Source organism: Ornithorhynchus anatinus, chromosome 8 (assembly GCF_004115215.2).
Source record: "Ornithorhynchus anatinus isolate Pmale09 chromosome 8, mOrnAna1.pri.v4, whole genome shotgun sequence".
Classification (NCBI taxonomy): domain Eukaryota; kingdom Metazoa; phylum Chordata; class Mammalia; order Monotremata; family Ornithorhynchidae; genus Ornithorhynchus; species Ornithorhynchus anatinus.
This window is the reverse complement of record NC_041735.1, coordinates 59,320,863-59,334,396: the sequence shown is the minus strand read 5'-3', so window position 1 is coordinate 59,334,396 and position 13,534 is coordinate 59,320,863. Positions and strand designations below refer to the sequence as shown.

Sequence of the window (13,534 nt, the reverse complement as noted above, 5' to 3'; positions counted from 1 at the left end):
AAGGTAAAGCTAGATGGGATTTCATTCTGTTAAGAATGGGCGGAGGATTGTGGTACCTACTTTTTCTTAGTCTGCTTTTTAACTCGGAAGATGAGGATATAAAAAGGTGGAACTGGCACACGTGTGTGTGTGTGTGTTTGTGATTCCCTTTTCCTGCTCTCCTACAATCCCCTCACCCAATGAGTAACAAGTGCAACTTTGAGCGGGACCAGTATTCACGGAAAACTCCATAACCCTATCTGAAAATCAAAATTTTTCTTTTAATTATAGAATTTTGGAAGGGCCTGATGCAGTCCTAGTTTTTCAGAAGTACTCAGAAATGCTGACTTTACTTGATCAACATACCAATCAAGTCTTTGGTGAATGGAAGAGGGAGGTGGATGAAATCTGTGCGTTTAATTTGCACCAGCCCCTGATAAAACGTGATGCTGTAAATGGTCTTCTCAGGGTCAATTTTGATCCTCAGGTCTGAGATTTTATAAATAACTAATGATTATGCAAAGTGGGGATTGTTTTGTGTTCTGATGCCTCTTACTAAATCACCAGCTTTTAAGTATATGGCTCAAAGACTAAATTTGTTGTTGATTAGAAATTTATACTTACTGGCTGCTTATCTAGAATTCTTTTCAGGATGCACACCATTCCTTTGCTTGGAGGAGTGGAAAGGAGAAGAGAATAGGGAGTCAAGGTGATCCTGGACCTAAAGGGAAAACCCTTGTGCTTAACCACTATTGAGGCGGAGAGTGGGGAGGGGAAATTTCCCAGCAATATTAGAGTTCTCTGTGTTCAAGTGTCAACCCCAATGGTTGGTCCCTCTGGGGTGGGGCAGGGGGATTACGTGGGTTGGTGTAACTGGTTTTCTTGATGCAGGATTTTGATTCAAAGACAAAATTTTTTATTAATAATAATAATAAAAAAGTATTTCTAAAGTGCTTACTATTGCCAGGCATTGTACTAAGTGCTAGAAGGGGATTTTACAAATGGCCAAATGCAACGCATATCTGTATTTATATTAATGTCCATCTCCCCCTCTAGAGTTTAAACTTGTTGTGGGCAGAGAATGTATCTGTTTATTGTACTCTCCCAAGCGCTTAGTACAGTGCTTTGCCCTCAGTAAGTGTTCAATAAATGCAGTTGAATGAATAGCATGTGAAAAATAAATTTTTTTTGTGATTGTGCCAGCCTTTACCAGTGGCATCTTGAGAGATTACAGTAGATTTAGTGGACAGGATCAACATCCACAGGAGCTTGCAGTCTGTTGGGGAAGACAGATATTAAAATAATGTACAGACAAGAGAAGTAACAGAGTGTAAGGATATGTAGAATAGACTGTCAACATTTTAAGGGAAAATGGATGATTTTCTAATACCTGTAGAAATAAATTTCTATACCTGTGCGTAATAATGGAGGTGTATAGTATAAAAATAAGTAATTTATGTGCTTTATTTTGCTAGTTAGTGGCTGTACTGAGGGAAGTGAAATATCTCCTGATGTTGAAGCAGCCAGACATTCCAAATTCAGCTTTATCCATCTTTGAAAGACGAAATACATTTTTAAAGGTTGGTGCCATAAGGGAATTAGAACTTTGCTAAAGATTTCAAATTAAAAATATTCCTGGGCAGAAATTAAATGACACTAAGTTGAGAACTTTTTGATAGTCACTCATAGGGACATGTGGCTAAAACCTGTATTAAATACTTTTGGGCAAGCATGAGACTTAAAATGCTAACTTCTCGTGATATTTGAGGGCCTGTTTTTATATGATGATTTCTTTTCTCAATGAATTTAGTATGTTAGAAGCCTTGAACTTCTTGTCCAGTGCTACAATAAGCTTAAGACCACCCTTCTGGAAGCCGAATATCCTCTGATTGAAGATGAATTAGGAGCCATCGATGAACAGTTAAAGAAAGCAGAGAGGTCATTCACTTGGCAGGAGGAAAGTTCCTGGAAATATATCGAGGCAATGAAAAGCACCATCTGTGGGCTGGAGCAGAGAGTTCAGCAGGCACGCGATAACATCACGACCATCCAGCGAATGATGGAGGCTTGGGGGGAGCAGTCTCTCTTTTCTCAGAAAGATAGCAGGAGGGAGACTTTATTCAGCCTGGAGGACAAGCAAGATAGATTTATCAAGAAATATAAATTGATTCAGGAAGGTGGCTACAAGATACACGGATTAGTTGAGGTAGCGTCTTTTGAGAACTCAAGTTTGTTTTGTTTTTTAACCCCCCCCCCAATAGTACTTCTAGTTTGATGGGAAAGGAAATATGTTCCCTGTTGTAGCTTATTTGAATTAGTTTGTTTAATAAACAGGATATAATGAAAACTAGAATTTAAAGTGGAGTTTGAATGCATTCCCTCTTACCTTTCTGTCTTTCTCCAGCTTCTACCTTGTCTTTTGGTTGTTAGTCTTTATTTTAGCCTTTAAAAATAATCCATTAAGCATTTATATCAAGTTTCTCTTTGCATTTGAAGATGGCACTACTAATGAGGCAATTCACTCATGAATAAGTATCTGACTGAAAAGGCCTATTAAGTGTTTACTCAGTGCCAAAGCACTATGCTAAGCACTGACGAAAAACAACGTGATTAGATTGGACACAGTACCTGTCCCACACAGAGGCAAGGAGAGTGGGTCTCATCCCATTTGACAGATGAGGAAACCGAGACTCACTTTGCCAGTCATATCATCCCACCGGCTACTTCAGCCCTCATGTATTTATATTTTCCATTTTCTCCTGTCATCTGTTATTTACTCATTAATTTACGTCTGCTGTCTCTTGGTATGAAGAGAGGAGAAGGAGCAGAGGCTTGGAGGCATTGTGTGGTTTTCCCTTGGACAAAGGGGTTCATAGTTCCCAGTGGGAACTGCATATGCATAACATTGTTCTTCAGAAAATTGCCCTAGGTCATGCATGGCACAATTTCAGCCTCTGGAGATGCCAATGGGCACAGTCCAGGACAATGATAGGCTGAGTTGGATCAGATTTCCACCTCCCACCAATCCCTATGCAAGGATTTAGCGAAGACTGAGATTTATCCACTATAGCTTGACTCGTTTCCTCTAACTGTCTTTGGTTAGAAAACTCGCTTCCTTGTATGCAAGGAGAAAGGAGCAAAGAAATTAATTCGAAAAATAAATTCAATTCATCCTAATTTCTCCTATATTGGAAAAAAATCGTTGCATCAGTTTCAAAAAGGAGTTTAATTGTATTTTGGCCTATATGCTGATAAATATTCCCATTTGCACAATATGATTGTTTAGGAAGAGATCTCTGAAATAGACTGTAACTATATTTTCATTTATATATTAAATGCTGCTCCTTCTTGCATCACCCAATTATTATGTTCTGTTTAAGGCAAAATCCTCTATCCTTAAAGAAATCCTTTTCTCATGATGTCTATAACTTGAAATATCCAAACTATTCATTAAGACAAATCCCCAAAACATAATATTTTGTTACTTAAATTTTCCCTAATTATTATTTAATGATCTTTTTTAGGATAATTTGAAACTCTTCAGAACTAAGTCTTCCCTGGATACCTGGAAGATTTACATAGAATTCATTGATGACATTGTGGTTGATGGTTTCTTTAACGCCATAATGAGTGATTTAGATTTCTTCATGGTAAATACACAGAAAAGTCTGAGACCTGCTCCCTTTTTACAAATACAAATGATGCTTCAGGCCCCAGAGGTTATATTTAAACCTTCCTTGGAAAAAGATATTGGAGATGGCTTTTATGACCTGGTAGAGGACCTTTTATGCAACATATTTAAAATGTCTGCTCAGATGAAGAGAATAGCATCCCATTTGGAGGCACCAAACTACCAGGTATTTTCATGTTTAGTGGTCAATGGCTGTGATTTTTGCTATTTAATTGGCTCCAGTTAGGTAATTTCCCCCTCTTCAAAGGACAGAAAGTAGATGAATAAAATCGTATTAAAGAATAGGTATTGTGTCCCCAATTTATTTCATTGACTAAAAATGCCCCAAACCATAGGCATTCTGGCTTTTTTTCACAGAAATAACTGCTTTTTCTCATCCATACATAGAATGACATGGATAACATGTTCAATTTGGTCGAAGTCAGGAAAAAGATCTTGGACAGAGTGGCAGGGGCCACCAGCCAAGTCCTGGAATACAGAAATTCTCTGGAAACCTATTCTCATCTATGGGTGGATGACCGGATCGAGTGCATGAAGCAGTTCCTCCTGTATGGTCGTTTGCTAACTCCTGAGGAGCTAAATGATCAGGCCAATAAAGACATTCCTCAGCAGTCACCTACAATCGAACAATTTAAAGCACAGGCAAGAAAGACTACCCCCGGCATGGAGTTTTAATGAACTTAAGGCCTAAGTTTATTTGAATAAAAAAACATATCCTTCTGTATTCACTGCAGATTGACATTTATGAGGCACTCTATGTGCGGATAAGCAAGTTTGATGACTTCAGAGTCTTCGACAGCTGGCTTAGAGTGGACATGAAGCCTTTCAAAATGAGCTTGTTAAACCTTACTAAGAAATGGAGTTGGATGTTTCAGGAGCACCTTCTAAGATTTGTCAATGACAGGTAAAAATTACATTCATTTTCCATCAACTCTTTATGACAAGATCTTTCTAGAAGTCACTGATAAACATTCAGTAACGTGTTGCTCCAAAGAATATAATTTGAGAGAGAACCCCAGGGTATTAAAATTACCAGTTGAATATAATGAGTTCAAATAATACACTATACTTAATTAGGTGTAGGCTGAAATATAAATGCCAATCATAACTAGAAATAATCACATAGATCCTAAACTAGAGATGAAGAAAATATTCATGGTGCTCCTTTTCTGTGTCTGTGTGTGTAATGCTTATCTGGGCAGGCTGACAGATCTAGAAGAGTTTATACAAGTGACAGATGCAGGACTTCAGAGGGAGGTGAATGAAGGAGATTACAGTGCTCTTATAGAAATCATGGGACAACTTCTGGCTGTGAGACACCAACAGCGAGCCATCGATGAACTCTTTGAACCTTTAAGAGCGACGGTTGCATTACTAGAGAGCTATGGACTGGAGATGGCAGACCAAGTTTATGTTCAATTAGAGGTTTGTGACCCAGGGTGTTGTGTTGTGAGAGATGCCAAGGAACTACCTCCAGTTGTCCTCTACATTCTATTTTGATTGCCACGTAACTTTTTTTTCTTTCATATGTAGAATACATCCACCCTTAAGTTGGACATGGAGATCAGAGAGAAGCCAACTTTCATGTTGTGTCTGGGGAAGGGTGGTAGAGGCAGGGCAGAGAGAATGTAACATTGCAGTGATTGGATGTAACATTGCGTGGGATTTATGGATCCTGGGCTACATCAATAATGAGAGCCTGGCATTGGGAACTGGTAGTATGCCTATGTTTAAGTTGCTTCATGGGGTTCAAAGACTTTATGCAAAGCTTGGGGGGCCTGTCTTTCAAAGCAGGTTTTTTGGCAGGATGTAGAATACCCATTTACTCAAGAGTTGAAAACAAATGGAAAAATAGCAACTTTTTAGTCATTTGTTGTCACTTTGGTTTTTATAAACAATTCCAACACCCTTTCCTAATTAAGAGCAGCCATATATCCCATCTTTTGCTTTGAGTGACAAGACTTTACTCATGTAATCCAATTGTATGTGTGATTCTTAGCTGCACTTCTGACTAGAAAAAGATTGAAAACTCCATTTTGCAATTAATAGGTTATTTCAGGAGTTTTCAAGCTATTTCCAAAAGGCTTATTCTCTTGATTTTTCCATTTTATTTACCATAACACTATATTTAAATCTCCCATAAGATGATCTAAAGCTAAGTCTATAGTCTGGTTCTGAATGTTTATAGTTTTATAACTTATTTTATACTCTATCATGTAGTTTATAGGGAAATATCTTAAAAGTATATTGCCAATCATGTAAATCCCCCCATCCTTTTCTTCTTCCCCCACAATCAGTTCTGAAACACTTATACCAGTAGGACCAAACAGTACTCGGTCATTACAAAATATTACCTGCTTCTTCTAATAGTGATAATTATAGACTCACAAAATACCCTTCTTACTGGTTGAAAATTTGGGGCTAAGTGTGTATGTTTTTCTCCAAAATGAACCTCATGGTGAGTCCTACACAAGTCAGGGGGGAAAATGTGGTTATTTGGGTGGTAGTAATAATTGTGCCAGTTGTTAAACACTTACTACATGCCAAGAACTGTTGTAAGCACTAGAGTAGATCCATATAAGCAGACAAAGACCCTTTCTCACACAAGGCTCACAATCTAATGGGGAAGGAGGGGTGGTATCTTATCTCCATTTTAAGTGATGAGAAAACTGAAGCACAAAGAAGTTAAATAACTTGTTCAAGGACACACAGCAGCTAATTGACAGAGCTGGGATTAGAACCCAAGTTTTCTGACTCCCAGTTCTGTCCCCTTTTCTCTAGACCATGCAGCTTTTTAGTGCTGCAGTCCTGTTTTTTTATTAGTTTTTTAAGTATCTGGATTTGAGACTGAAACACGAGATTTAAACAGTTATCTCTAGGTGTCTCCTCCTGCTGTATCCATCCTCCTCCTCTTCTGGTTTATTAAGTGCCACCCTCCATGCCTGTGGTTACTGAGGTAGATGCTAAGCAAAGTCACCCCTCCTTGGCCACTAGGAACTTGTGATTCCACTCATTCTCATTGAGGGGAATGGAACTTTCAGTAGAAGGTTGTTGAAAGTAGGAAGAGCAGCTGAGTAGCTGTCATGAAGGCCTCAGCTGAAATTTGCTGTTTGCCATTCACCAGCCTTTGCTTTGCTGAAGCCAGAATTGCTGTCAGAAATGGAGGCCTTAAGGACCAATATTTGGTTCATTTGTTCTCAGACCATTTTTTGAGAAAACTAATTGTATGTACCACACATCCTAACCTTGATCTTTGCCCTAGCAAGGTCTTTCAAGGACTCATGTTTCCAGTAAGGTAATACAGGGAAACTGGAAACTGTCAAAGATTAGGTGTTTGGGATTTGGTTAAAGTGATCTGTCACTTGGCTGGATTATGGATCTCCAGGGTCCTGGTTAATTGTCCCCCCTTTCACAGGGAGGCAGCGTAGCTTGGTATGCTGCCTCATAGAAAGAACATGGTCCTGGGAGTCAAGGGGCCTGGGTTCTAATACTGGCATCGCCACTTGCCTGTTGTATGATCTTGAGCAAATTAGGTAACCTCAGTTTCCTCATCTGTAAGATACCTGCTTTCCAGCCCTCTTAGACTGTCAGCCCATTTGGAACCAGGACTGTGCCTGTTTATCTTGAATTTACCACTTAGCTTTGCACAGTGCTTGGCAGGCATGTAGTATGTGCTTATTATTAATAGTAGCTCTAAACCGATCTCATGAGGAGGTCAAAGTGGGTTGGCATGGAAAGAAATCGCTTTGAGTTTTTAGGGTAGTTTGGTTTTGAATGTGGATTGTTGTGGATGTAAATTGCTTTAGTCTTTTCAAAGTGGGCTTTGGTTTTGTTTCCCAGAAACTTCCTGAGAGGTGGAGTGCCACCAAGAAGATTGCAGATGGTGTCAAGCATCAGGTGGCTCCCCTGCAGACTGCTGAAGTCACTGTGATAAAGAGAAGATGTGCTGTGTTTGATGTAAGCCGGACACCAAATTCTGGTTGCCCAAGTGTTTGGGGAAAGGAAAAGTGGAAAAAAAACCTAAAAATATTGCCTGAATATTTACCTCTTCCCCTCTTTTTTCCCCCCACCAGGCAAAGCAGATGGAATTCAGAAAGAGATTCAAAAAGGATGCCCCCTTTGATTTTAATGTGCAATCTCCATACAAGATTCTTGATAAGGTAGTGGGGTTTTCAGATATGCTGGTCTTGATGCATTAGGAAATGGACATGAGATCACTTAGTGTGTATCTAGGATATTTTACGTTAAGTCATCGTGTGTCCACTCAGGTGAACTTCAGTTTGAACCATTTACTGTACTGCCTATTGTACATTATTGAAACTGCCTTGTACTGTAACTTCAGGTGCCTTTAATCAGGACATAACCTAAGGAATATTTCCCACTTGAAATGGAGATATTCATTTAAGTATGCAACACCTGGACAGCACTTTACGGTGTTGATGCCATGACAGCCAGTATATTTTTTTACATGGGCTTTATTGGTTTAATTTCCCATTTGAGTCTTTTATTTAAATGTGGGTGAGGAGGGGTGTGAATGTGTTTGTGTGTGGGGAGTGTGTACTTACATACACACACCAATAAAGCCCAGCTGTTATAATGCCAGCAGTGTAAAGTGCTATCCAGGTGTTGCATATTTAAAAGAATATCTCCCTTTGAAATATCTCCCTTTGAAGTGAGAAATATGGCTTAGACTATGTCCTGATTAAAGGCACCTGAATTAACAGTACAGTGCAGTTTCAATATTGTCCATTAGGTGTATACACATCCACACATTTGCAGGTCTTTGCTTATAATTAATATGGACTTATTCCATAAGTATAAGCAGGAAAAGGAGATGGTAACAGGTAATTATTTAACAAGCCATGTGAAGATGTCAGGATTTTAGAGAGATAATTTTACCATTGTTCTGAAATCTATGGGGAATTCTGTGGAAAATTTCAATTATCCATATCCATTTGATGGCTCTGGGAAAAAACAGTTATTTGAGGTAAATTAGGGATTAGATCTGGAGTACTTCAGATTTATTTTTTTAACATTCTGCCCACTTTACTGCTGCATCAAGTTCATTTTGGTTTTCATCTTTATCCATCTTAAATCTATGGAAGTGAACTAGCATTAGGTATTGTTCTTATCCTCAAGTGTGTTGCAGATGAAATAAATTGGTGCCAAGATGAGCATATGTATATGTGTTTATATATGTATCTATGGGCAAAAGACAGAATTATGAATATCTGTCCATGGGAAACAATAACGGGTGCTAGGAGAGGTATAAATGCTGGTGGTGTTGTTTATTTACTTACTTGTGACTTCCAGGGGAAAACCACCCTGGTGTATATGCATTTTGTGGATTGGTAAACTTTAGCATAATTTTTATCAGAAGTAATTCTAAAAATTTTGCTTTTCTTTCATTTTACAAATTTTCCTTTTAAATGTCCTTGGTCTGTCAGGTGAGGTATGTTTTTTATTTTCTATAGTTGATTATATGGTCTACTGTAGATTGTAACTAATTTCCCTTATCAACAACTGAAGGTCTTATTTTCAACCTGTGCCCAAATCACCTATGTATATGACAAATACTCATTCTTACCTCCTCTATTTCTACTGACAAATGAGCATTGACAGTACTTCTTAAACTACTTTAAGACAAAAAACTCTTTTAAAATGTGGAAGTTGGGCTTGCTGTTATGAACAGATAAACCCCTTTCAAAGAAGCTTCTGATTCCTCACTGATTAAATTATTCTCGCAAGAAGAACATAGAGAGAGCTTTGTAAAGTCTGTCAATATCACTGTTGCAGCTAATACTATATTCATATCCTTTAATAATTTATGGTTTTGGTAGTTTACAATTTATCCACTCAGAAATAATGAAATATTCTGTACATTTTCTCATGTATTGCCTGATGAAATATCAGACCTAAAGAAGTAGATCAACTCTACATTTTTCCTTTTCAGATTAAGTTTTGACGAGTAATGGTGCAAGCATGTGATTTCTTTTTCATCTTCAAGGCAAATGAAGAGCTTGAGACATTAGAAGGGGAAATGTTGCAAATTCAAGACTCCACAATCCTTTTTGAAGTGCCTTTCCCAGATTATAAACAAGTGAAACAGTGCCGCAAAGAAATAAAGTTGCTCAAGGATCTATGGGACATTAATACCTATGTCAAAGTAAGACTTTCCTTTTTTTAATGTCTATACTCTCTGTTTGAATGCTTCCTCACCATTGCATTGAAGGGATTCAATCAGCTGTCTCCCCACTACTTAATCACACTCTTCTCCCATTACAATCCAGCAAGGACACTTGACTCTTGTAATACCAACTTATTCACTGTCATCACTCTGTCCATTTTCAGAGTTCTAATAACATCATCTCCTTCAGGAAGCCTTCCCTGACAGTGGTCATCCTAATTTTCCCTCCTATGCACTTCATCCCACCCCTGAGCACTTAGTTGAGAAGCAGCATGGCTCAGTGGAAAGAGCACGGGCTTTGGAGTCAGGGCTCATGAGTTCGAATCCCAGCTCTGCCACTTGTCGGCTGTGTGACTGTGGGCAAGTCACTTAACTTCTCTGTGCCTCAGTTCCCTCATCTGTAAAATGGGGATTAAGACTGTGAGCCCCACGTGGGACAACCTGATTCCCCTATGTCTACCCCAGCACTTAGAACAGTGCTCGGCACATAGTAAGCGCTTAACAAATACCAACATTATTATTATTATTATTATTAGTTACTCATCCCAACAGCACTTCTATACATATCCTTACACTCAGTTCCTTCCCTTAACTGTAATTTATTTTAATATCTGTCTCCCTACTAAACTGTAAGCTCCTTCAGAGTGGGCTGTGTCTACTTATCCAGTTACACTCCCAAGCATTTAGTACAGTGCTTTACAAAGAATAAAAGCTCAATTAATACCATTAATTGATTTTTATTATCTTCTCCTATTGCTCCTGGCTGTTTAATTGTACAACCTTGTTTTACCTAAAATTTTAAGTGACTTTGGAGAATATAATTTTTTTCTCCAAAATTAACCCCCTCAGTGTTAATGGAGAAAGGTATTCTGCTCTAAATATCAGATTCTCAATTAATAAGAAACTATACGTATATTTGGGTCATGACTTCTTCATTCTATAAATCATAGTGAAAGCACTAATACTTCTCTCATTCTAAATGTCATTGAGTCATTGAAAATTAAAGTGCAGTATTTGCCCTCCTGCGGAAATGGTCACCTATTTATCTGCCGTAAATAGAAGTTACTTACACAGTGTATGTAATAATGACCTCCAGAACAGCCAAAGACCCAAGTTCAGAATTTTTCCTGCAATAGATGGCTTGATATGTGATTCCTGAACACATGAGAATTAGAGATAATAGTATTTAAAAATGTATTCCTAGAGAGAAATTATTGAGCATATTTATGTTGGATTTACACTGATAGATTATATTGCTATTAGCATTTTCATATCAGTTTGGGAAGCTGATATCAGAAAATAAATGAATGTTTTAAGATTTGACAAGTTTTTATGTTTTTTGTTAAGTGCTTACTATGTGTGTAACACTGTGCTAAGTGCTGGGGTGAATGCAAGTGAATTAGGTTGGACATAGCCCCTATCCCGCATGGGACTCATAGTCTGAGTAAGGGGGAGAACAAGTTTGATGTGATGGGACAACTTTGCTTTGAAGGTATTGGAGACTTGAAAAGAGCAACTAATATTCAAATAATTTCATTTTGCTGGATGATAGAGCAACTGTGTATCGTAAATTTATCTGTTTTGCTGCAGCGGTGGGCTTTCACCAAATGTTGTTGACATGTTTATCTGTCCTTATGGTTTCAGAGCAGCATTGATGATTGGACTAAAACCCAGTGGAGACAGATTAATGTGGAACAGATGGATGTAGAGCTTAGAAAGTTTGCCAAGGCAAGTTCCATAACTGTCTGTTGGACAATTTATCTTTCTCAGTACTATGCCTTTTTATCTTTCTCCACCCAGGGTTTGATGGATTTTGGTGCAGTTCTTTTATAGTTCAGATTGAATGGTCTGGGACCATATTTTTCCCCTCCCATCAGCCATTTGCATTCTTAGCCAAGTTCTCCCCATGAGTGGCTTGATAAAATTATATTGGGACTAATGTAGTACCTGAGTAACAACTGTGGCATTAGGAGTCTAATAAATTCCAGAATGGAAAAGTGACTGATGAAGGGACAGGAAATCAGATAGGCTTGGAATCTCAGTGTATGAGAGAGTTTTTAGTTCCTGGACTGATAAAAATCCTTTAAGATGGTTTTTACCCATAGAATTTTCTTAAAATGCCAACATCGAGCCCAAACCCCTTCATTTTCATTCACATTCCCTGAACCACCCATCAGCAAGAAGTAAATTGAGAAAGTTAAGAAGTTAGAGGGCAAAGGAGTTAGCTTAGAAATAGAATTTCAGAGGCTAAAGGCTCAACACCTCTGGTGGGTTTGGTGCTAGAAGATAACAGAATGACTGAGGTAGAAGGGGTGGATAAAATGGAGAATACAGCAGGAAAATTTAGGTTCAACTCAGCAAGCAGCCAGAACAATGAGTGGCAAACTAGTTTATTAACCCAAAATGTGCCAGGTGGCAGGCAGGGTCAAGTCAGATCAAATAACCTGGTGTTAGTGGACTAGTGAAGCATCAGAATAATGATGTATTATTCCATGATGAAATTATATGGTTCAACCATTACAATGAATGATATAGTAATCAGGCCTTGGCCTGTATCAGTTCTCAGTTCCAGATGGGAAGAGGCATTGGAGTCCACAATAAACACATAATTGCTCTAGACGTCCTGTCTCCCTTCTCCTTAACCTTGCTACCCATGGGATGGTAATAATTCTATCTGAGCTCTGACATTAATGAATTTGGAAGAGTTATCAGCAGAGGTCAGTTTATGAAGCCCAGGGTACTTTGTAGAATCTCTCATTGTGGAACCACTGGTTGTTTTCAGATATTCTGGGAAATTAGTTTGCCTTTTGTAGATTGAAAGGTTAGGGCTTGAGCATCGGGAAGCCATGTTGGGCTCCCACCCAACCTTCAGTTAGGTCCCATGGACGAGGGACAAAACCAGCCTCCTTAAAGTTACTAGTTCCACCTCATCTTCAGGGCTGGTTGTAGTCCCTAAAGAAATTTGTCATGATTTAAATACATTTTCTACAGATGGGAAACCAAAAGTACAATTTTCTGTAATTCCCTAATACAATTTGAAAGCATCTAAGGGATAAATTGATGTTTATCTTTAGGATATCCGGTCCCTAGACAAGGATGTTCGTCTCTGGGATGCATACCTCGGACTGGAGTTAACAGTGAAGAACGTGATGACGTCTTTGAGGGCAATTGCAGAGCTACAGAATCCCGCAATCAGGGACAGGCATTGGCATCAATTGATGAAAGCAACAGGGGTCAGTATCTCCAAAATTCAGTATTTGTAGGGGTGGCAGTAAAATCCTTTTAAAATGCTCTTCTTGCAAAACATGACTGGTCAGATCAGGTGAAACGGAATCACAATCTCTAACCAGAATGTTATGCCAGGCAAACAGTGTGACATGATGAAAACCCAAGTGGGACCAGAGGCTGGGAGGCACAGCACTATCCTCCTACACCCCTGCCACACCCAACTTCCACCCTCTTCCTGTCAAGCTGGAGTCAGAAACCCCCAGAAAGGGGCCATTACCCCTTTCCATGCATACCATCCTCTCCTCCAACAGAGTAACATTTTTCCCTCAGCATGTTGGAAACATAGCATTTTGGTTCATGCAAAGGGTATAAAGCTGGGCCACACTCTTTCTTCCCAGAGCACCCCCCCCCCCAACTTCTGCCCTGGGCACCTCAGGGGCAGTTCTGAT

At 38.9% G+C, this 13,534-nt stretch overlaps 1 protein-coding gene and 1 pseudogene across 1 annotated transcript in view; both read left to right on the top strand.

Moving 5' to 3' along the window:
* Positions 1–472, top strand: part of LOC114813902 — a 41,695-nt pseudogene extending 41,223 nt beyond the window's left edge.
* A 980-nt stretch (positions 473–1,452) lies between these two features.
* Positions 1,453–13,534, top strand: part of LOC120638541 (dynein heavy chain 11, axonemal-like) — a 45,059-nt gene continuing 32,977 nt past the window's right edge. The window contains exons 1-11 of the mRNA XM_039912816.1: positions 1,453–1,559; positions 1,790–2,185; positions 3,504–3,836; positions 4,058–4,312; positions 4,405–4,574; positions 4,873–5,095; positions 7,511–7,627; positions 7,744–7,830; positions 9,678–9,836; positions 11,502–11,585; positions 12,932–13,090. Coding sequence (XP_039768750.1) covers positions 1,491–1,559; positions 1,790–2,185; positions 3,504–3,836; positions 4,058–4,312; positions 4,405–4,574; positions 4,873–5,095; positions 7,511–7,627; positions 7,744–7,830; positions 9,678–9,836; positions 11,502–11,585; positions 12,932–13,090 — 2,052 coding nt within the window. The 5' untranslated portion in view covers positions 1,453–1,490. The remainder of the gene's footprint in view (positions 1,560–1,789; positions 2,186–3,503; positions 3,837–4,057; positions 4,313–4,404; positions 4,575–4,872; positions 5,096–7,510; positions 7,628–7,743; positions 7,831–9,677; positions 9,837–11,501; positions 11,586–12,931; positions 13,091–13,534) is intronic.